Source organism: Heptranchias perlo, chromosome 24, assembly GCF_035084215.1.
Source record: "Heptranchias perlo isolate sHepPer1 chromosome 24, sHepPer1.hap1, whole genome shotgun sequence".
NCBI lineage: Eukaryota > Metazoa > Chordata > Chondrichthyes > Hexanchiformes > Hexanchidae > Heptranchias > Heptranchias perlo.
In genome coordinates, this window is record NC_090348.1 from 7,034,819 (window position 1) to 7,058,741 (window position 23,923).

The 23,923-nt window shown below is 41.1% G+C and overlaps 1 protein-coding gene across 4 annotated transcripts in view; it reads left to right on the top strand.

The window, feature by feature from the left end:
* Window positions 1-20,866, top strand: part of si:ch211-59o9.10 (uncharacterized protein LOC561841 homolog) — a 34,122-nt gene extending 13,256 nt beyond the window's left edge. For all 4 annotated transcript variants that reach the window (XM_068004694.1, XM_068004692.1, XM_068004693.1 and 1 more), the window contains 7 exons: window positions 4,410-4,531; window positions 6,099-6,161; window positions 7,494-7,686; window positions 15,732-15,823; window positions 16,033-16,154; window positions 18,821-18,920; window positions 20,516-20,866. In XM_068004694.1, the coding sequence (XP_067860795.1) occupies window positions 4,410-4,531; window positions 6,099-6,161; window positions 7,494-7,686; window positions 15,732-15,823; window positions 16,033-16,154; window positions 18,821-18,920; window positions 20,516-20,569 (746 nt within the window). In that variant the 3' untranslated portion in view covers window positions 20,570-20,866. The remainder of the gene's footprint in view (window positions 1-4,409; window positions 4,532-6,098; window positions 6,162-7,493; window positions 7,687-15,731; window positions 15,824-16,032; window positions 16,155-18,820; window positions 18,921-20,515) is intronic.
* The last annotated feature ends 3,057 nt before the right edge of the window (window positions 20,867-23,923 follow it).

The following is a 23,923-nucleotide window of genomic DNA, read 5'->3' on the forward strand; positions in this document are numbered from 1 at the left end:
TAGGTTCCTTTATCTTGTGGTATTTTTGTGTTGTGGAAATTTGTGGTGTGAAAAGTTTGCTTAATGCTGGAGCAGTTTACTAGTAAATGTAATTTTGAACTCTGATCAATTTGACTTGATCAAATATTAACTGACAGCCTTGGCTAAATTTATCTTTGGCATGAATTTAGCATTGAATCAGTGTCCCAGTGCAGAAACAGACCAGTCAGCCCCTCAAGTCTGTGGCAGTTTTTCTCCATGAGTCACTTGGTCTAATCCCAGTCCTGCTCACTCCAGATATCTCTTTAGTAATCCTCTTTCAAGCAACTAGCCAATTCCCTTTTTAACTCTATTTTAAGATTATGGTAGAATGCCACATTCTAACCACCTGTCTAGATTTTAAAAAAAAAATCCCCTAACTTTGTCTTTGACCATAAATTTATATCCTCTTGCGACTGACCAATGAAAACAATCTATCCCATAGCACACTAATCGTGAATACTCAACCACTTCTTAACTTCAGTTCTACTGACAAAAGCCCATCTTAACTCTCCATAACTAATTCCTTACCTATGGTAACATCATAGAATATTGGCACTCTAGAATCCTTAAACATTAACATAAATTGTGGTCAATTAATGAACTATATATGTAAGATTTCTATATATGTAAGATTTAAGAATCAATACCATGTCAAGTTGGCCAGTGTGGGCCTCTTAAAATATGCATTTAATTGCAGTCTACTCTATTTTAAAGTTGTCTTAATTTGAATTACTATTAATTTAAAGCGCCTGTAATTTCAGTTGCTTGGTTCAAATTCCTGGATGATCTGAAAAAGGCCTTCGAATAAATAGGTGTAAAGTTCTCAGCAGACTACCAGGACATTATTCTTGTAATAAATATTGTATTCCAGCACAATCTGTAACCTCATGGCCCGGCAAATTCCTCACTCTACCATTACCAACAAGCCAGGGGATCAACCCTGGTTCAATGAGGAGTGTAGAAGAGCATGCCAGGAGCAGCACCAGGCGTACCTAAAAATGAGGTGCCAACCTGGTGAAGCTACAACTCAGGACTACATGCATGCTAAACAGCGGAAGCAACATGCTATAGACAGAGCTAAGCGATTCCACAACCAACGGATCAGATCAAAGCTCTGCAGTCCTGCCACATCCAGTCGTGAATGGTGGTGGACAATTAAACAACTAACGGGAGGAGGAGGCTCTGCAAACATCCCCATTCTCAATGATGGCGGAGTCCAGCACGTGAGTGCAAAAGACAAGGCTGAAGCGTTTGCAACCATCTTCAGCCAGAAGTGCCGAGTGGATAATCCATCTCAGCCTCCTCCCGATATCCCCACCATCACGGAAGCCAGTCTTCGGCCAATTCGATTCACTCCACGTGATATCAAGAAACGGCTGAGTGCACTGGATACAGCAAAGGCTATGGGCCCCGACAACATCCCAGCTGTAGTGCTGAAGACTTGTGCTCCAGAACTAGCTGCGCCTCCAGCCAAGCTGTTCCAGTACAGCTACAACACTGGCATCCACCCGACAATGTGGAAAATTGCCCAGGTATGTCCTGTCCACAAAAAGCAGGACAAATCCAATCCAGCCAATTACCGCCCCATCAGTCTACTCTCAATCATCAGCAAAGTGATGGAAGGTGTCGTCGACAGTGCTATCAAGCGGCACTTACTCACCAATAACCTGCTCACCGATGCTCAGTTTGGGTTCTGCCAGGACCACTCGGCTCCAGACCTCATTACAGCCTTGGTCCAAACATGGACAAAAGAGCTGAATTCCAGAGGTGAGGTGAGAGTGACTGCCCTTGACATCAAGGCAGCATTTGACCGAGTGTGGCACCAAGGAGCCCTAGTAAAATTGAAGTCAATGGGAATCGGGGAAAACTCTCCAGTGGCTGGAGTCATACCTAGCACAAAGGAAGATGGTAGTGGTTGTTGGAGGCCAATCATCTCAGCCCCAGGGCATTGCTGCAAGAGTTCCTCAGGGCAGTGTCCTGGGCCCAACCATCTTCAGCTGCTTCATCAATGACCTTCCCTCCATCATAAGGTCAGAAATGGGGATGTTCGCTGATGACTGCAGTGTTCAGTTCCATTCGCAACCCCTCAGATAATGAAGCAGTCCGAGCCTGCATGCAGCAAGACCTGGACAACATCCAGGCTTGGGCTCATAAGTGGCAAGTAACATTCGCGCCAGATAAGTGCCAGGCAATGACCATCTCCAACAAGAGAGTCTAACCACCTCCCCTTGACATTCAACGGCATTACCATCGCCGAATCCCCCACCATCAACATCCTGGGGGTCACCATTGACCAGAAACTTAACTGGACCAGCCATATAAATACCGTGGCTACGAGAACAGGTCAGAGGCTGGGTATTCTGCGGCGAGTGACTCACCTCCTGACTCCCCAAAGCCTTTCCACCATCTACAAGGCACAAGTCAGGAGTGTGATGGAATACTCTCCACTTGCCTGGATGAGTGCAGCTCCAACAACACTCAAGAAGCTCGACACCATCCAAGATAAAGCAGCCCGCTTGATTGGCACCCCATCCACCACCCTTAACATTCACTCCCTTCACCACCGGCGCACTGTGGCTGCAGTGTGCACCATCCACAGGATGCACTGCAGCAACTCGCCAAGGCTTCTTCGACAGCACCTCCCAAACCCGCGACCTCTACCACCTAGAAGGACAGGGGCAGCAGGCGCATGGGAACAACACCACCTGCACGTTCCCCTCCAAGTCACACACCATCCCGACTTGGAAATATATCGCCGTTCCTTCATTGTCGCTGGGTCAAAATCCTGGAACTCCCTTCCTAACAGCACTTTGGGAGAACCGTCACCACACGGACTGCAGCGGTTCAAGAAGGCGGCTCACCACCACCTTCTCGAGGGCAATTAGGGATGGGCAATAAATGCCGGCCTTGCCAGCGACGCCCACATCCCATGAACTAATTTTAAAAAAGTATTTTCTGTCTTTAGCTGATTAGCTCATTGTCACAGGCTGACAAATGTTAATGCATTAATTTTTATTGACTACTCTATCTGAATGTTCAGTTGGTTCTTTCAATAATTGATTCAGTATTCACTCAGACAATTAGTGGCTCTCATGGCTTACGTTGAGTTGGAGAATATGCTTTATTTATAACATGAGCCCCAACAGCAACTAACCATTCTAATTTGTCCGGCAGAGCTAGAGATGGCTTGTAGGAACAGGAGTAGGCTATTCAAGCCTGTTTCACTTCAGTTAGATTATGGCTGATCTGCACCTCAATTCCATTTACCCGCCTTTGATATTTGATACCCTTAACAAAAATCTATCGATCTGTCTTAAATTTCAATTGACCCAGCCTCTGTGACTAGATTTTTCTTTTGTCTCCCTCTCCTCTTCCCCTCCCTCCTCTCTGATCACAGCACTGCTGCAATCAATAAAATGGGGACTTCATTCATATAGAGTTTGACTCATGCACACTTTGGGGTCACGATTATATGAAGAAAGAAGTCCCTGGCTGTGGAGTGGCTCCAGAGAACCATAGACTCCTATGCATGTGCATTTTATTAGTTTACATGGAGCCTGTAAGTGTGTGGAGTCAAATGGCCAGGTAGGGATTGTGAAGTGTTGGTGGGAGAGGGATGTATCCAGCTTTTAAGTTGAGATCTAGCAAGTTGCATCATGCCAATGGCAGTTACTGGAGCCAAGATATGGGTAAGCTGGTAATTTTTCTACATTGTTGAATTTCCCATGGCCTTGCTCACAATTGGGTCAGAGAAAATGGTGTCACTTAGTTAGTGCTACCTCAAGTCCAAAAGAAAAACAGGCATCATGGAATTGCATAATTAAAATGGATTGGGGACTTGATAGATCTGTTACCAACTCTGTTTTATTATAGATTCTTTGTGTTCTTTAAATATGGGCTCTGCTGGCAAGGCACAATTACTGTCCATCCCCAGTTCCTCTGAGAAGGCATTGTGACAACTGAGTGTCTCAAAAGAAGCCTAGCAAGACAGTCGATCACTGTGGGATTGGAGTCACATGTAGGCTGGACGAGGTAGCAATGGCAGATTCCCTTCCCTGAAGGTGGAATTTGAATTCTGGGTTGTTAGTCCAGTACCATAACCACTACAGTACCCAAAGATGCTTTATATCTTTCTACGGGTATGTAGTGGGGTGAGTATGTTGCAAGTTTTGGGAGAATGTAATTGAACCAATCAAATGATTGACTGAGATCAGATTGGTTAAACACTACAGCACTGCATCTACAACATTTAATAAGAGATTTAACTTGGCTCATAAAGTTGTGGTTGTCTGTGATGCCACCTGTCTCATAGGATGGGATTTAATATAAAACTGCGGCTGTTGATACTCTAATGGTATTTGTTTCCATCTGTGCTGATTTATTTAAAGCACCCTCAAGAGAGCAATGGAGGTGGGAGTCACCAATATTGGTGATTGATGATGACTCAACTGATGCATATGTTCGCTTTGCACAACTTGAAGAGGATGAGGCTTTTGCCAGACAACTTCAGGTACATAAATATAAATTACTCACTGGAACACAGCTGCTTCTGAAATCATGTTTGTAGGTGTCTCAGGGAAAAGTGTTAAGCACAATCTGCTGTATATTTACTATCTCGTGACTCTGGGAAGGTAGCGTTTACTAGGCTTCAATGTTGCATTGTGCATGTCTGGGATTGTTTAAGTACAGATCAGTTTCTGTCATGAGGTTCTTCACATCATAGTGGTTAAAAACAGAATAATTACCAAAAAACCCAGAATGCTCTGTCACCCATTTTGTAAATTTTATTTCCTCTTGTCTCCAGACTGCCCTGTTATCTTGTTTGTCCCCCTGGTCTTTCCAGGCCATACATGGATGGGCAGATGGATGACCTCCACCAATTATAAGTGGACCAGCTTTTTTCCTCCCTTTCTGGGTTCCTTACATTCTCATAACTAAAGATTAATATCTGGGTCCTGTTTCCAGAATCATATTCCTACAGTATCAGCCCACTGATTTATGGTTTTTGCAGAAAAATGAATGAAATTGCAGAATATAATCCCCAAAACACCAGTAAAGATCCTAGAAATCCATGTAGTAGAGTTTTAACTTAGTCACAATAAACCAATGTTCCTAATTTTGAATAGGTGGAATGTGATCCCAAAGCACCAGTTTACAAATTCCCACGATGAATTGTTCAGTTGCTATAAATCAGTGGCTGATTATCCCTCAAAATATAAATAAATCTTGGTTTCTAGTCATTTTAAAATTATGTATTTGTAATTGGAAATAATGCTATTATAGAATCATACAGCACAGAAGGAGGCTATTCGGCCTACTTTGCCTGTTCTGACTCTTTGAAAGCTATCCAATTGGCCCTGCTCTTTCCCCATAGCCCTGCAAATCTTTCTCCAAGTATATATCTATTCCCTTTTGAAGGTTACTATTGGATCTGCTTCCACCCTTTCAGGCAGTGCATTCCAGATCATAACTCGCTGTGTAAAAATATTCTCATCTCCCCTCTTTTTTTGCCAGTTATCTTTAAAATCTGTGAACTGATTACTGACCCCCTATCAAAACCTTCATAAATTTGAAAACCTCTTACATCTCTCCTCTTATGTAAGGAGCTTCTCTAGTGTTTCCACATAATTGAAGTCCGTCATCCCTGGTATCATTCTGGTAAATCTCTGCGTGCACTCGAAGGCCTTGACACACTTCCTAAAGTGTGATGCCCAGAATTGGACACAGTACTCTAGCTGAAGCCTAACCAGTGACTTTTATAAAGGTTTAGCATAACTTCCTTGCTTTTGTCCTCTCGGCCTCGGTTTATAAAGCCGAGGATCCTGAATACGTTTTTAACAAGGTTATCAACTTCTGCTGCCTTCAAAGATTTGAAGGTGGCTCTGTTCCTGCACCACCTTTAAAATCGTTACATTTAGTTCATCCTCCCAAAAATGCATCACTTCACATTTCTCTGCATTAAATTTTATCTGCATGTGTCTGTCCATTTCACCTGCCTGTCAAGTCTGCTACTTTTGTTTTGTTCTATTGCTCTTAATATGCCCACAGTTAAAGAAGTAAATTGTGTATTTTGGCAGGCACAATTTGATAAGGAGGTTCGGCAACAATCCACTGGAAATACAAGACGACAATTCCCTACAGTAAGTAGAATACCTTCTTTGTGTCTGTATTCTAGGTTGAGCTTTTATAAATCACGCCCCCCCCCCCACCCAAAAAAAAAGCCATCCTGCAGGCAACTAGTCAGTGTCAGATTATGGCTGCATTGCCATTTGGTACCAATTATCCATAGATGCTGGCTGGCACCTTCAATGCTGCCAATCTGAAGTAACTACAGTCTATCCTCAAGTTACAAGCATATGAAGGGGGTTGGGGGGGGGGGTGGGGGGAAGAAGACCAGCTGGTCCATTATGCCTGTCCTACCCTGGTAGTATGTTTCATTCAATTTATCAATCATTCAGATTTTTATTTTAAATTCCCACTTTTTTTATATTGTGTAATTCAAATTACTGGATAATCCAGATTTTTTGTTTTAAGCGCACAAAACTGCTTTGAATTATCATGAGTAAACCAGGAATTGAACCTGCAACTACTTTTGTGGCTAAGTACCACATTAAGCACTTGGGGGAGCCCCTTCATTAAGTGAGCTTTCATATTTCCCATATTTAAAACAATGAAATATAAACTTTTAAATATTTTTTGGCACATATGTTCATAGTTGTCTTTTAGAATGAATGTTATATCAAGCCCTAAGTTCCAGAGTCATCCTTGTTGCTCTTCTATGTACTTCTCTACATCCTTTTGAATGTTATCGACTTGTTTGGCCACTTATCTTGCTGGACTGTTCCAGATTTCTTTGAAGATATCCTGGAACAAAAGGAATTTAACAACTATTCACTACATTAGATGGTCAGTCAAACAGAAGCTTTCTGTAATTTAATGGAATGGCTTGATACTTTCTTGGAAAACCCATTAATCTGTTCCAAACAGTGATCTGAGACCACTTCTCATTCAAGAATAGTGGTAGTAAACTACTACACCTATCTGTACCTCTGGCTTACCAAATCATGCTGAGTATTCTCCACAGCTTGGAGAAACAACCATCAGTAACCAGTTCTATCTGTACTGTTAGCAGAAAAAAAATCTCTGAATCATGGACTAAAAAATGTCACTTTTGCCAGTGTTTATGAATAGTGTAACCAACAGGGCACTGTCGATTTGTTAGTTTAAACTAAGGTATATTGAAGTAGGGAAAATAAGGTAAAAGGTTGAGTTAACCTTGCTTTGTCCATTTGAAAAAGTTACACTGACAATGGGGTGCTAAATTAGAATACACAGGTGACCATGTGATGTTAGCAGTCACCCAACATTGAGCAACTGGAATCTTTATCTGAACTTTCCACAGGCAAGGATGGCCTTTTATCAGTGAAACTGTAAACATGGTAACTAAAACTGCTTCTTTGTATTCTCTACAGACAAGTAGAAACAATTTCCTTGAATTTTGTGGATTACCTGGTTGTGGAGAGTTTGGTGATTTATTAGCTTCAGACATTGGGTACTGTGGAAAGCCTGGATGTAGTGAGTATCAACGTGGAAATGGCATGTCGCATGCAGAAGTATTCGATCCTGTTCTTCATGATCTGCAAAGATTTTTTGAGCAAACAAACGGTAATTGTTTGTGTTCTGATGGTTATTGTACATATTGGATTTAATGTGTATTTAAAAAAAAAATGGTGTTGGAGAAAATAATGGGGCTTAGATAAACCAGTCTCTAACCTGATGGTTTCCACCTCAGGGTATTGAGATAGGTGAAGAAATCGCAAATGCATTAGTTGTAATTCTTATAGCTCTCTAGATTCAAGAATTGTGCTTTTTGGATTGAACAATTGCATATGTCACTCCATTATTTAAGAAGTTGGGGGGGGGGTGGTGAAAAATCCAGGAAACTACAGACATGTCAGTTTAATATCAGCTTAGGGGAAATTGCTGCAATCTGTGGTTGAGCACTTGATCAGAATTGGCATGGATTTGTGAAAGGTAGGTCATGTCTGACTAATCTAGTTGAATTGTTTTGAGGAGATCACCAATGTGGTGGATAAGGGAGTGGCTGGATGTTGTCCGAATGGACTTCCAGAAGGCAGTTGATCGTCCACACTAAGTTATTAGCAAAAATAAAAGCTCATGGAATTGGAGTTAATCTCTTAACATAAGTTGGTAATTGGTTCACAAATAGGTGCCAGAGTGTCAGGATAAAGATAATGTACTCTGGGATGTGACAAGTACTGTTTCCCAGGGATCTGTAATGGGGCCTCAGCTTTTTGCCATACTTTAATGATTTGCATGAAGGAATAGTTGTATATCCAAGTTTGCAGATTACACTTAGTTAGAAGATATGCTAAGTTGCAGTTAGGGAGAGCTGGAAGTTACAAAGACATAAATGGATTAAGTGGGCAAAATTGGCAGATGCAGTTCCAAGTGAAGTATAAGGTCATCCTCTTTGGATCCAAAGAAAGAACAAACTTGCATTTATATAGCATCTTTCATGATGTCCCAAAGTGCTGTCCAGCCAATGAAGTTTTTTTTAAAAAGTGTAGTCACTGTTGTAGTGTAGGAGACGTAGTAGGCCATTTGCACACAGCAAGGTCCCACAAACAGCAATTGAATAATGACCAGTTTAGGTGTTTTAACGTATAAATATTGGCCAGGACACCAGGGAGAACTCCTCCGCTCTTCAAAATAATGCCTTGATCTTTTACATTACCTGAGGACAGACAGGACCTCAGTTTTACATCTCATCTGAAAGATGGCACCTCCAACAATGCAGCACTCAATACTGCACTGGGAGTGTCAGCCTGGATTATGCGCTGAAGTCTCTGGAGTGGGACTTGAATCCACCCAAGAAAGACAAATTGGAATTTTTTTAATGGCAAGACTAGGAACTGTTGGAGCAAAGGGATTTGGGGGTCCATGTACATAAATCAGAAAGCTAGTGCACTGGTACAAAAAGGCTAATGGGATGACCATCACTGAATCCCCCACCATCAACATCCTGGGGGTCACCATTGACCAGAAACTTAACTGGACCAGCCATATAAATACTGTGGCTACAAGAGCAGGTCAGAGGCTAAGTATTCTGCAGCGAGTGACTCACCTCCTGACTCCCCAAGCCTTTCCACCATCTACAAGACACAAGTCAGGACTGTGATGGAATACTCTCCACTTGCCTGGATGAGTGCAGCTCCAACAACACTAGAAGCTCGACACTATCCAGGACAAAGCAGCCTGCTTGATTGGCACCCCATCCACCACCCTAAACATTCACTTCCTTCACCGGCGCACTGTGGCTGCAGTGTGTACCATCCACAGGATGCACTGCAGCAACTTGCCAAGGCTTCTTCGACAGCACCTCCCAAACCCGTGACCTCTACCACCTAGAAGGACAAGAGCAGCAGGCACATGGGAACATCACCTGCACGTTCCCCTCCAAGTCACACACCATCCCGACTTGGAAATATATTGCTGTTCCTTCATCGTCGCTGGGTCAAAATCCTGGAACTCCCTACCTAACGGCACTGTGGGAGAACCTTCACCACACGGACTGCAGCAGTTCAAGAAGGCAGCTTACCACCTTCTGAAGGGCAATTAGGGATGGGCATTAAATACTGGCCTCACCAGTGACGCCCACATCCCATGAACGAATTTAAAAAAAAATTGGCCTTTATCTTAAGGGGGCTGGAATACAAAGGGGAGGAAGTTATGCTTCAGTTGTATAGAGCCTTGCTTGGACCCCATCTGGAGACGGATCAGTTTTGGGCACTGCACCAGGAAGGATACATCGGCCTTGGAGGGGGTACAGTGTGGATTTACCAAAATGGTACCAGGTCTTAAAGGGTTACATTGTGAAGACTATTTGCATAATTATGGATTGTATTACCTTGTTTAGAAGGTTGAGGGTGATCTAATTAGGTGTTTAAAATGATAGATTTGACAAGGTACACGAGAAACTATTTCCTCTGGTGGGGGAATCCAGAACCAGGGCACTTAAAATTAGAGCCAGGCCATCTAGGAGTGAAATCAGGAAGCCCCTTTTCAGTGTAGTGGAAATTCTGAACTTTCTATTTTAACCTGCCCTCCAAAAGGCTCTGGTTTCTGGGTCAATTTAAATTTTCAAGACTGATATGTTAGGTAAGGGTATCAAGGGTTATGGATTGACAGCAGGTAAATGGAGTTGTAGTACAGATCAGCCATGATCAAAATGAATGATCAGGCTTGAGGGGCTGAATGGCCTACTCCTGTTCCTATAGGTCTACAATAATTCAGTATAATGCAGCACTTAATCGTGTCCTGTTTCACAAATCATTTCGTACAACAAGGTCTAAAGGAGTTTATCTGCGTGGCAATGTATTTTTAAATGTGAAGTCACATGTATTTCAAAAGTGTAAATTTAGATGAGTTCTGATATACTGAGCAACCTCCACCTTGGATAATAGAAATTGGCAAATTGAGTCCTGCAGTGGGATAAAGAAGGAATGGGTTTCACTACTTTCAGAATTTATTCTTGCAGTTTCCTGTATAGAGCAGAGGTTTTCAAACTGGTGCCCACACATTCAGATTTTTGCATCTTTGGTTTGCTTACTGTTTCTATTGGGAGCTGTAACAAAACTGTTTTCCATACTATTCCTTTTGGGTAAGTAACAGGACATGGAGGGGAGAAGATCCCCTGCAATGTGGCAATATTTAAAAACATAAATAGGAGTAGGCCATATGGTCCTTTGAGCCTGCTCTGCCATTCAAGTGGGATTAGGCTGGGTGGCTCATTTTCAGCTGGCAGACATGATGGGCTGAATGGCTTCCATCTGTGCCCTAAATAAGATCATGGCTGATCTTCAACCTCTACTCAACAATTTTCACAAGCTTAAGATATATTAGTAAAATGCTGTCTTATGCAGTCACCCAGGGGACTGGCCAAATTGAGTGTAATACATAGGTGGTCACTCGATGCATGATCCCAATAAAATGGTAAATTTTATGAACCTGGATCCTGGTTGTTTTAGATGCACAATGTTGTGACAAAAGGGAATATGAAGAGGTTAGGAAAGCAAAGATGAACTACAAAATTAAATTCAGGGAATATAAAAAGTAAAGTATTCTACAAACATAAATAACAGTCAGGAAAGGGATAGGGCCAGTAAGGGATGCACAAGATAAACTCTGGTAATGACAGTGAAATGGCAGAAATATTGAATAGTTACTTTTTTTATTCGTTCATGGGATGTGGGTGTCGCTGGCAAGGTCAGCATTTATTGCCCATCAATAATTGCCCTCGAAGGTGGTGGTGAGCTGCCGCCTTGAACCGCTGCAGTCTGTTAGGTAGGGAGTTCCAGGATTTTAACCCAGTGACAATGAAGGAATGGCGATATATTTCCAAGTCAGGATAGTGTGACTTGGAGGGGAACGTGCAGGTGGTGTTCCCATGTGCCTGCTGCCTTTGTCCTTCTAGGTGGTCGAGGTCGTGGGTTTGGGAGGTGCTGTCGAAGAAGCTGCAGAGCATCCTGTAGATGGTACACACTACAGCCACGGTGCACTGGTGGTGAAGGGAGTGAATGTTTAGGGTGGTGGATGGGGTGCCAATCAAGCGGGCTGCTTTGTCCTGGATGGTGTCGAGCTTCTTGAGTGTTGTTGGAGCTGCACTCATCCAGGCAAGTGGAGAGTATTCCATCATGCTCCTGACTTGTGCCTTGTAGATGGTGGAAAGGCTTGGAGTCAAGTGAGTCACTTGCTGCAGAATACCCAGCCTCTGACTGGCTCTTGTAGCCACAGTATTTATGTGGCTGGTCCAGTTAGTTTCTGGTCAATGGTGACCCCCCAGGATGTTGATGGTGGGGGATTAGGTGATGGTAATGCCATTGAATGTCAAGGGGAGCTGGCTAGACTCTTGTTGGAGATGGTCATTGCCTGGCACTTGTCTGGCACGAATGTTACTTGCCATTTATCAGCCCAAGCCTGGATGTTGTCCAGGTCTTGCTGCATGTGGGCATGGACTGCTTCATTGAGGGGTTTTGAATGTAACTGACCACTGCAATAATCAGTGAACATCCCCATTTCTGACCTTTATGATGGAAGAAAGGTCATCAATGAAGCAGCTGAAGATGGTTGGGCTGAGGACACTGCCCTGAGCAACTCCTGTAGCAACGTCCTGGGGCTGAGATGATTGGCCTCCAACAACCACTACCGTCTTCCTTTGTGCTAGGTGTGACTCCAGCCGCTGGAGAGTTTTCCCCCGATTCCCATTGACTTCAATTTTACTAAGGCTCCTTGGTGCCACACTTGGTCAAATGCTGCCTTGATGTCAAGGGCAGTCACTCCTCACCTCTGGAATTCAGCTCTTTTGTCCATGTTTGGACCAAGGCTGTAATGAGGTCTGGAGCAGAGTGGTCCTGGTGGAACCCAAACTGAGCATCGGTGAGCAGGTTATTGGTGAGTAAGTGCTGCTTTATTGCACTGTTGACACCATCATTTTGCTGATTGAGTGTAGATGGGGTGATAATTGGCTGGATTGGATTTGTCCTTTTATGGACAATTTTCCACTTGTCGGGTAGATGCTAGTGTTGTAGCTGTACTATAACATTTCGACGAGAGGCGCAGCTAGTTCTGGAGCACAAGTCTTCAGTACTACAGCTGGGATGTTGTCGGGGCCCATAGCCTTTGTTGCATCCAGTGCACTGCCATTTATTTATCATGTGGCGTGAATCGAATTGGCTGAAGACTGGCTTCTGTGATGGGGATATCAAGAGGAGGCAGAGATGGATCATTCACTCGGCACTTCTGGCTGAAGGTTGCAAATGCTTCAGCCTTGTCTTTGAACTCACGTGCTGGGCTCCCCCATTATTGAGGATGGGGATGTTTACAGAGCCTCCTCCTCCTGTTAGTTGTTTAATTGTGCACCACCGTTCACAACTGGATGTGGCAGCTTTGATTTGATCTGTTGGTTGTGGAATCGCTTAGCTCTGTCTATAGCATGTTGCTTCTGTTTAGCATGCATTTAGTCCTGTGTTGTAGCTTCACCCAGGTTGGCACCTCAAGTATGCCTGGTGCTGCTCCTGGCATGCTCTTCTATACTCATTCAGCCAGGGTTGATCCCCTGGCTTGTTGGTAATGGTGGTGAAGAATGTGCCGGGCCATGCGGTTGCAGATTGTGCTGGAATACAATTCTGATGGCCCACAGCGCCTCATGGGTGCCCAGTTTTGAGCTGCTAGATCTGTTCTAAATGGGGTAGATTCAGCATGGTGGTAGTGCCACACAACACGTTGGATGGTGTCCTCAGTGTGAAGATGGGACATTGTCTCCACAAGGACTGTCATGGACAGGTGCATATACCAGGGAGACTATCTGATTTCTTCTGCCCTGCCCACATTAAAGATATTTTAGGATAGGAAGAGGGGAGGTAACTGATACTAATTAAACTTAGAGGATAAAATTCATAGTCCAGGTGGATTACATCCACACATTAAAAGTTAGGGAAGATAGCAGAGGCACTGTTTTGTGTCTACGCATCAGTGGAAAAATAATGGAATCTTTACTCATGTAATAGAAAAACATCAAAACAAAAATATAGTTAGCATGGATTTCAGAAGGGAAAGTCATGCTTGACCAACCTTACTGAATTCTTTGAAGAACTAACAGTAGACAAGGGTGATGCAGTCGATGTAATATATTTGGATTTTCAAAAGGCCTTCAATAAGGTACTGCATTGTAGACTCATAACTAAGGTCAGCATGCGGAGTCAGGACAGGTAGCAGAATGGATAGCAAGCTGGCTACAAAACAGTAGGGTCAATGATAGCTACTAAGATTGGCAAAAGATGGGAACTGGTGTTGCACAGGGATCGGTGCTGGGACCACTGTTCACCATTTACATATGCGATTTGGACTCTGGAATCTAAGTACAGTTTCAATTTGCAGACAACAAATTGGGTGTATTAAATACGAAGTGTCAAAATGCAAGAAGATGTTAAACTTGCAGAATAGGTGTATAATTGGCAAATGAATTTTAATATAGGTAAGTGAGGTGGTGCATTTTGGTAGGAAGAATGAGGCCACATATTGCTTGGATAAGTCTAAATGGGATAGAGGAGCAAAGGGATCTGAGGGTACAGATACATATCACTAAGTAATGATGCAGGTTAATAAGGCCATAAACAATTCAAGCACTGGGGTTCATTTCTAGAGGGATAGAATTGAAAAGCAGAGAAGTCATCTTAGATTTGTATAGAACCTTGGTTAGACCACACTTGGCGTACTGTGCACAGTTCTGGTCTCCATATTATAGAAGGTGCACAAGGATGATATCGGAACACTAAGGATATACTTAGAGCAGGCTTGGGGGTCTTTTCTCTAGAGAAGAGTAGCCTGAGGGGTGACCTGATTGAGGTCTTTAAGATAGTAAGTGTTTGATAGGGTAAGTGTAGAGAAGATGTTTCCACTTGTGGCAAGTCCAAAAGTAAGGTCATAAATATGTCACTAATGAATCCAATAAGGAATTCAGGAAAAACTCCTTTCCCAAAGAGTGTCAAGAATGTGGAATGCACAATCACAAGGAGTAGTTGAGGCGAATAGCATAGATTCATTTAAAGGGAAGCTAGATACGCACGTGAGGGAGAAAAGAATAGGATGTGCTGAGGGTGAGATGAAGTAGGGTAGGAGGAGGTTTGTGTGGAGCTAAACACTGGCATAGACCAGTTTGGCTGAATGGCCAATTTCTGTGCTGTAGACTTGCTGTAACTCTATGGGGAATCCCCTTACCAGAAAGTGGGTGCCGAATCCATATTTAAGTGGATGAACATTCAAAAATGAAAAATTTGGGGCAATAGTAGTGAGTTCCTGAGTTAGCAAAGATGTGATTGGTTGGCTTCCATCCACACAAAGTATGACTCATGAGGGAAGCTGCTTGCTCAGCTTGTTGAGCCAACTTTATTCACTAGTAAGTAGTGTCAATCCAGTTTGTGGTCACAATGTTGTTGGGGCAGCATATTTTCCCCCAAGTGAACAATGTTGAGTTCCAACATTTATTGATCGTCTTGAAATTGGGTTGGATTTGCACCCTAAAGTTTAGCTTAGAATTTCACTCTTCCAATAAAATATACAAGCAGCTCCACTTCAATAGGGAACAGCTAAATTCATCCATCTAGGGTGATTGTGAAGTACTCCCATTTCAACATCAATTGTTAGTTCTTCCAGGGGTTTTGCCTCCACTATTCTGGAAGTCTTTCATATGTTGATCAATCTGTAGAATTTATTGATTAGGCAAAAAGTCCTGTTCTCTAGTTTGAACCTGTTCCCTGCTACTCTGTTTGATTTTAGTGATTTTTTTTCTCTACCTGTAACAAACTTGCATCTCTAAATTGCCCCAAATTTCTCCCTTGTAACTCAGACCCCTGACACTAGATCAGTCTGGTGGCTCCTCCTTGCAGTGCTGCAGTCACTGAATGCCTTGGTGACCAGAATCAGACATAATATTTAAGGTGGTCTGACCAGAGCATTGTACATCCTTGAGCCTCTAGCAAAACCTGTTAGCTTAACATGACCAAAACTATTCAGAAGCAAAATAGAATTTTAGGTATCAGTTGTTTTTAAAAAAAAAACACCTGCAGAATTACCATTAAGTAAATTGTCCCTTTAAATCCAATCAACTAAACATTTAATTGATTGTTTAGGCAGAAGAGATAGGAGAACCAGAAGACACAGCAGGCACCGGGCTACCTCAATATATTTACCCGAAGGTGCAAATGATGGTAATGACTATGAGGTGAGTAGATGCATTTTGTTCATTGCACTGTTGGTGTGAAAGCTGGAGGATTATTGATGCTGGTGTTGCTAATTTCCCTACATCAAAGACGTTAGTGAGAACAGGGCTTTCAGCATGATTTGAATAAAATATTTTTCTTAAACCTGTAAGTTTTTGCTAAATTTGAATAGCTGCCTTTAGGAAAACTTCCATACTTTTTTTTTGCTCAGAATCTCTTGGCTTTTGAAGAAAGACAGGGTTCAGCTGTTGCACGGAAAAAACTCAACAGTGCTGAGATTAACCGTTTACCCACCAAGTTATTTGATCCAGCACACGCTGCAGAAAAGACACAGTAAGTAAAACCTGTATTTTTAACATTGTCCTAACTTTTAGATTATACTTGGCATTTTAGAATGGGAGAAAACAGTGGGATGGCAGCAGTTAACATTCAGGTGTCATTTCTCTCTGGTTTACACTGCCAGGCTTCTGACTCCTGAAATGAATGATGTTGATACCAATTTTACTGGGACTAAATAGTTTGGTCTCTGTTTACCTATGTCTCTACAAATTAAGCTTGGGCAAGATACACACCTTGGTGATGTGCATCAGCCATGAAAGAAGCACCAATATAAGCTAAGCTGATTGTGGTTGTTTTATTAAATTCATGCAAATGCTTTTCTCAATGATAAAGGTAATGTTCTGCAACACCATTAAAACCAGTTTTTGAGGCACTGTGAAGCTTTCCTGTGAAAGTATTTCCTTTATCTGTTTTTTTTATTAAGCCAGAAAGTAAAGTGTCTGGCTCAATTGATGGCATTCTTGCCTGAATCAGAAGGCTGTGGGTTCAAGCCTCACTGCAGCACTTAGTGAATTGAAATTAGCACAGGAGGAGGCCATTGATCCCATCCTATCTTTACTGGTACTAGCTCTTCAACTGAAGCTGTGCTCAAATCCCCATTCCCTGCATTTTCCCTATTTCCTTTTATCCTCTTTAAATTCTGTTGTCTGTCTTGCTAGGCATTTATAGTAAAGCCTTCCATGTTCTAATAACCTGGGGAAATAAAGTCTAATTTTCCCTTTGTTATTATGGTGATAAGGGGCTCAGGATTATCAATGTCAATTAGTGGAAATATTCTTTCCCTCCTTGCCCCTCAACCTTTCACAATTTCTAATACCCTGCCTATAATGGAGTGCCAAAACATCAGTTGAAGTCTGGCCTGCTGTGGGTATGTTAATGTAGTGATTATTGGTTCTAGACTATACCCTGGAGGTCATGAATGCAGATCCCACCATGGCAAGTTATGCAAAAGTTCAATAAATCTGGTACCAGAAAAATGTCCATGAAAGCTGCCAGATTGAAGGACATTGGTGAACCAGTTGGATTTTTACAACAGAGAAGGAAACATACATGTGACTCCACTGCCATGTTACATGGTTGACTCTCAATGCCCTCTAAGGGAGTCTTTAAGAAAAACCACTAAGGTGTACCATTACTGGGCAACTAGGGATGGGCATAAATGCAGTGTTGCCCACATCTCAAATGATATGGAATTGATTTGGAATAAATTTTATTACAGTTCCATCTAATCTGCCAAAGAATTCAATTAAGTTAGTAAAGTACAGTCTGCCCATTACAAATCCACATACTGTCTGATTAGCCTATGTGTTTTGAGTGTTTGATCATTCAATTTGTTATGGATTCTAAAAATTTACCCATTAGAGGCAAACTGGCACATGCTCTCGTTACCTTTCCCTTTCTTGATCATTTGTAGCTACTGAGTTATTTGGGGCAATTCCTGTTCTCGACAATGTTTTGAAAATTATGGTCAGTGTTTCCACTGTCTCCTTCCTGACCACCATACTTAATCTGTGAAGCATACATTTGGGACTTTTCTTTTTGTCCCAATGACTTTTTTTAAATAGTCTATGAATATTTATCTCTTCCACATCCGCCTCGTGTTTGCCTACACTCCCACTTAATCTTTATTAAAAACTGAGGGAGAAATTCTTGAACATGTCTGCCATGTATTCAAGAATTTTCATACAAGATGGCCTCCTTAGTCTCAATGGTCCCATGATGTCTTTAAACTTATTTATATGCTTAAAATCCTTTCCTGTTTCTATTTTGACCACCAATTGTCTTTCATTCTTAGTCTTAACTTTTTACTGCATTTTTTATGTACTTGTTTGTTCCTGCTTGTATATCTTTTTAAAAGGAGAAACCTAATTTTTCTTGCTCCTCTCCATGACACCCCAGCCTTTAACATGCCCCTTTTACTCCTGGTGGAATGTATTTAACCTGTACTGTTCATCCAAATAATTGGCTCTTTGATCTCACTTTTCCCAGCCAGGGCACATGCCTTCTGGAGATGTTATCCTTCAAATGAAATGTTAAACTTGGGCCTTATTTGCCTGTTGAGGTGTTTCAAGTGGATGTTAAAGATCCCAATGGCACAGGTGTCAGCTGTGGCTCAGTTGATGGTACTCTTGTCCGAGTCAGGTCATTGTTTCGAGCCCCACTCCAGAGACTTGGGCACTAGGCCGAAGTGCAGTACTGAGTTCTGCACTGCCAGAGGTGCTATCTTTTGAATTAGATTTTAAATCTGCCCTTTCAGGTGGATGCAAAAGATCCCATGACATTGTTTGAAGAGAAGCAGGGGGAGTTCTCCTGGTGTTCTGGCCAACATTTATCCCTCAACCTTGCTAAAAGCAGATTATCAGATCATTTGTAGTGTTTGTGGAATCTTGCTCTGCAAATTGTCAGCCACATTTCCCTGCATTAAAAGTGAATACACTTCAAAAATACTTTATTGGTTGTGAAACACTTTGGGAACATCCTACGGTCATAAAATCACACAACAAAACTGCATTAGTGTTAAGAACTGAAGTTTCCTGTGTGAACTGTCCAATGTATGTTGAGATGTGAAAACATATATAAATGCAATTTTTCTTCATAAATTAACAATTCTGTTTTACTAATTCACAAGTCTTGTTGCACTCATACTATTCTCTAATCAGGTGTCACATCTGCTTCAATGACTACTCACCAAGGGAGAAATTGAGGATCTTGCCATGTCTTCATGACTATCACAGTCTGTGCATTGACCGCTGGTTAAAGGTATTCATTGGCAAAGGAAATGTTGGAACCTTGTGTTTTACATGTTTTGCAAAAGCTTTTTGGAACTTTCAGGATGATGCTTAATGACTGGGAACAAGAACTTCATAATTTTAAAAATGATTTGTGACCTATCTCAGCCATTGATTTTGATGCTTTTTGTATCAATCACAATGCAACTCCTGATGCATTGTGTAAAAGCTCTGCCTTTTCAGTAAAGTGTAATGGTTGGCATATGAAATGGTCGTACTGAACTGTAAAGGCCATCTTGCAATGCATCTGTCCTTCCAAATTATTTGAGGAAGTAGTTGAGTTTGGATAAATGGAACTCTGGACATTGTGGACTTCAGTAAGGCTTTTGATGTAGTATCGTGTGAGGCTGTCCATAAAGAAAAGTACAAATAACTGGGTGGTTATTGAAGTGGATTGGTAACTAGTTGTATCAAAGGAACTGTTGGAGTGTCAGAAAGTGACTATTGGGGTGGCCTCAGCTTGGGGCTGGAACCTTGCTATTCACGTTGTATACTCGGCAATGCAGAGAGACAAAACACAAGATCTGGTGGTGAGGTGGGGATTACAATCAATCAAGTACAGGGGAATCTGGGTCAATTTGATTGTCAAGTGCACAATAGTGACTAAGAATAAAAATTTGAACTATGAAATAAATTAGTCTATAGACTACAATATCTGCAAAGAGCATTTTATCTATCACATTGGTAGCTATAGATCTATAGAGATTACTAGTCAGTTACTGCCAATTTAAAAACCTGGGATTTTTGGGTTTTATTGTCTTTAAAAAAAAATCAATAGGGAAAATTGGACCTAAAAAGCCTGAGTAAATTTGGAGAAAATCAAATTCTTTTGAACTTAATTAAGGGACTTTTATTAAAAACCTCTGCAGTACACAAACACCACTTTTTTATAGGGCATTCAGACTCTCTTAACCCCTCTAACTTTTTAAAGTAAAACTGAACCCATGTTTATTGTGGCTGCACTCACTTATCTATCATGATGGTGGGTAATAAAAACAAATGGATTATGCAGAGTGGAATAGTAACAATCTTGTTTGAACAATACCTTGGTGTGTGGCCTGTTGGCCTTTGACAGTCTTTAGGGGACTCAGTGTGATATGTCCATGCACTACTGTGCTTAATTTACTTGGGAATGAAGAACTGGTATCTACTGTGGCCTGAAGAATGTTGTCTTCACAGCAGCAACACCTTGCTCGGCCTTTGTTTCTGTGATTTAGTGCAGCATATACAGCACAAAACATGCATGTTAAAGTCACTGATGTGCATGCATCTTTGGACCTGATTCTTAGTGATTGAAAATTCCAGGCTCTTTTTTTCCTAATTTTATATGAATTGGTTTTAAAAAATGATTTGCCTGAATTTTTTTTAAAAAATGGATGCTCTCTACAGATTTAATGTTAGGGGAGCAATATGAGGTGATGAATTAAGAGAATTGTGCAAGAAATGCATCACAGAACGTTAAAGGATTGCCTTTAAAGTGTTTTGCAGTTTATTGGTACCAATAGTGAATTGTATAGAGAAGGAAATTCAGTGATAAAGTGGTTAATTACAACTTCTGTCCTGCAGGAAAATTCAAGTTGTCCAATATGCAGAGTTGATGTAAATTTGGAGTCCGCTTGACAGGCACAAGATGACCTCCCAAAAGAGCCACGAGGTAGTGCAATAAATATTTTATTGTCTTGAATCAAATCCTACTTGTAAGGAGATGCATTCAACAACTTTGCCATGCGTGAAAACATGCTGCACAATGTTTATGTAACTAGTCTTATTTCTGTATGTGTTGTATAAAATAAATGACAATTCTCAGGTTTTAATATATATAGATAATCAATGTGTATGTTAATGTCTTAGAAACTGATGTTCAAACACTTTTTTCAAAGCAAAGACCAAAATAAAACTTGTTGGATTTTAAATCAATTTTTACATGCTGTGGAAAATAGATGAATTTTGTCATTATACTGTTCAAAAAATTACAATAGAAATTTTCACTTCAATGTCGATGGGTTTTACAGTTAAATTTTCAGAATTAGTTTATCTCTCATGAGAAGACAATTTAATATAGCTTGTTAGTGTGAGTGAGATGCATCAATCCAACAGAAATTTGAGGCTCAATTTACAATGTCAATTCTTAGCAGTGATTGCCCAGCAAGGTCAGTATGGTGCACTTAAGAACTGGCTGATTTCTTCAACATTGGAAGATTAGGGTTGCAGGAGTGTTTGTGAATAAGCCTCAGTGTCTCATTCTGTTATCAATAGGGGAACAAGTTAAAGTTGCAGTGAAAACTTTTGTACAGTAATTTTGGGGTAGAAGTAGGATTAACATGCAGAATTTTCTAGAGGTTACTTACTGGTACTGAAAGGTATCCAATAAAAACCAAGCACTTGCCTTCAAAGAGGGAGAAAATGTCTGGTGAATTGCCCTGGGATGGTTCTGCACACCTATTAGTGACTAGTTTGAGTGCCATTGGTGAATGCCCAGGAGTGCATTACCTGATCCAGGAAACCCCCAGTGAAGGAGAAAATACCATCTTTAATTTTTAAAAAAAAATGTGAAATCACTTTTTTCCTTTTTTACATATTTCCTTTTCAAATTGTAAAGAGATATTCAATGAGTATATTACTCTTGATATTACCCAGCTCTGATTAGCAGTCAAGGATTCAAACCAAAGTAAGCCTGATGTGCATGTTATAACTTATTCATGTAAATTGGTACGGGCAGATTGGATGGCAGAGGGAAGGAGCTGCTTTGATATTTTTAGATTTTGTTTTTGTATGAATCTTGTATGTGTTCTTTTCAATTTGTGAAGCCACCCTTTTTTATATTGGGTGGCTTCATAAATTGACAGGACAAAAATGGATGTGATTTGCTGCAATTTACCCATGCATGAAGATTTAACATTTAAACCAAAATATGAAAAGGGGAAAAGTTGTGCAATTTTTCAGCAAGTTAATACTGTCAAAAGTGAGGTCCAAATTTATAGGATAATGTTTGCTTTTTTAGCAGCTTGTGACACTCCCTACTATAAACAGCAATATCATGAGCCAGTTATAACCAGCATCTCATTGTTAAAGACATTGTTTGAATGGAGAGAAGGGGTAGTTGGAAATGGCTTGACCTTTGTTTTTCTTACTGTATACTTTTGTCACTTTTTAATGTACAAGGATCAGCCATCTTTGAGCATTATTGAATTTTGTTGAGATGCACCTGCTTGATATTGGTTTGAATCAAAGCTGTAGTGTGTACATGTCAGAATTTGTTTTGAACATAATTACTGAATGTAGTTTGTTAATTTGCTATTAAAGTGTTGATGTCTTAACATCTTTGCTTTATTTTAATGCTAATGAGTAGACACTTGTGTGACTGTCAGCAGCTTTTCAACTAACTATATTGCATTTAGTCCCAATATGCTACTATACTTTTCCTCTTCCTGTTCAATTCCTTTATCATTTTGCTCAATTTTTCCCTGCTACTTGTCCTGTCCATGCCACAGACTCTCCTCACCTCCTTCTGTCAGTTATTGGTGTACACTGTCAAAGTTGAATTGAAGTTAGTGATGCACTTGAATTGCTGTTATCTCCAGTATTCAGTAGATATTAAACTGACAATTAAGTGTGTACTCTTACAATTAGTAGCAACTGGATGTTGAACAGTATTATCCTAAGTGTGTTGACATTAGGTCATTATTTTTGGGGGGGGGGGGCGTCCATTCATTATTTCCTGGTGGACTTTAGCAAGGAGAGACTCTCATTCACTTTGGCTTATGTATTCTAATAGGTGGCTAGTATTGTAAATGTTGATGCAAGATGGTTCTAGCAACCAAATTTGGGCATCTAGTACTTCCCGAGTTGGGATTAAGGATTTGTCTGGTACCCTTTAATATCCCTCGGTTTATTGGTTTACCAATCAGTGTTCCAATTTTTAGGATGCTTTATCTAGTTTCCCCCTTCCAAATTGGGTGATCCAGTCCAAACCCTAAATAGGGCTACTCAGTCATCCAGGATCTTGCAGCATAAAACACAAGCACTGTGATCACAGCCCCAAAATGGCTATATTGCAAGTCCACATCTACAACTTTCACTGACATGTTCCTATCACCATTGGCCTTTTCCTCCAAGATAAGAAAGCTGTGGGAATGGATTGCAGTGGTAGTTAACTCATTTTCTCTTGTCCCTCAGTTTGTGCTCTAATAGCAAGCCAAGTTAAGATGGTTGGTAAACGTTGGAATGCATTCCATGAGCTTCAGAGAACTTGCAAGTCTTCACCTACACTACCAGACACTGCTGCAGTTTTCCAATATAGTTAGCTCTAAATTAGACCAGCCCCTACACTGGATTATCAGATTATACTTTTGATTATGACAGTGCTCCCAAGCGTGACTGCTTTTTGTCTGGCTTCTACCCTTTGATCTTCCCAGCATATATGGCCTGAGTGGTAGCAAGGCTACTGTAGGTATAGCTAATCCTTCACGGGTTCCTTTGACTGGCTTCTTGTGCATCCCCTTTGCCCCACCATTGGCAGCCAAGCTTTTAGCCACCTGTGCCCCACATCTGGAATTCCTTCCCTAAATCCCTCTGTGCCCCTTTAAGACTCTCCTTAAACACCACCTCTGTGACCAAATCCCTCCTAATCTCTGGTTCAGGATCTGTTTATTATGCCCCTGAAGCACTGATTTTTCTATATTAAAGGCACTATATAAATGCAACTTGTTGCATGCAAAGCTAAATGAAATAAGATGGGATCTGACCCAAATGTCCTGTTAGACAAAAGGAAGATGGATAGGAATGGGGAATCTTCAAATGGGAGATGGCTAGATCACTACAAGGTCTAGCAAAAGGATTGCAGCTGGATAAATAGATTATGGCAAAATAAACTTAAAAGGGAGGTATAGAAAATCATGAATATATTGAAGTGAAAAGGCTAAAATAAAGCATGAAAAATAGGTAGCAGAAAGAATGTAAATGAGATGCAATGAA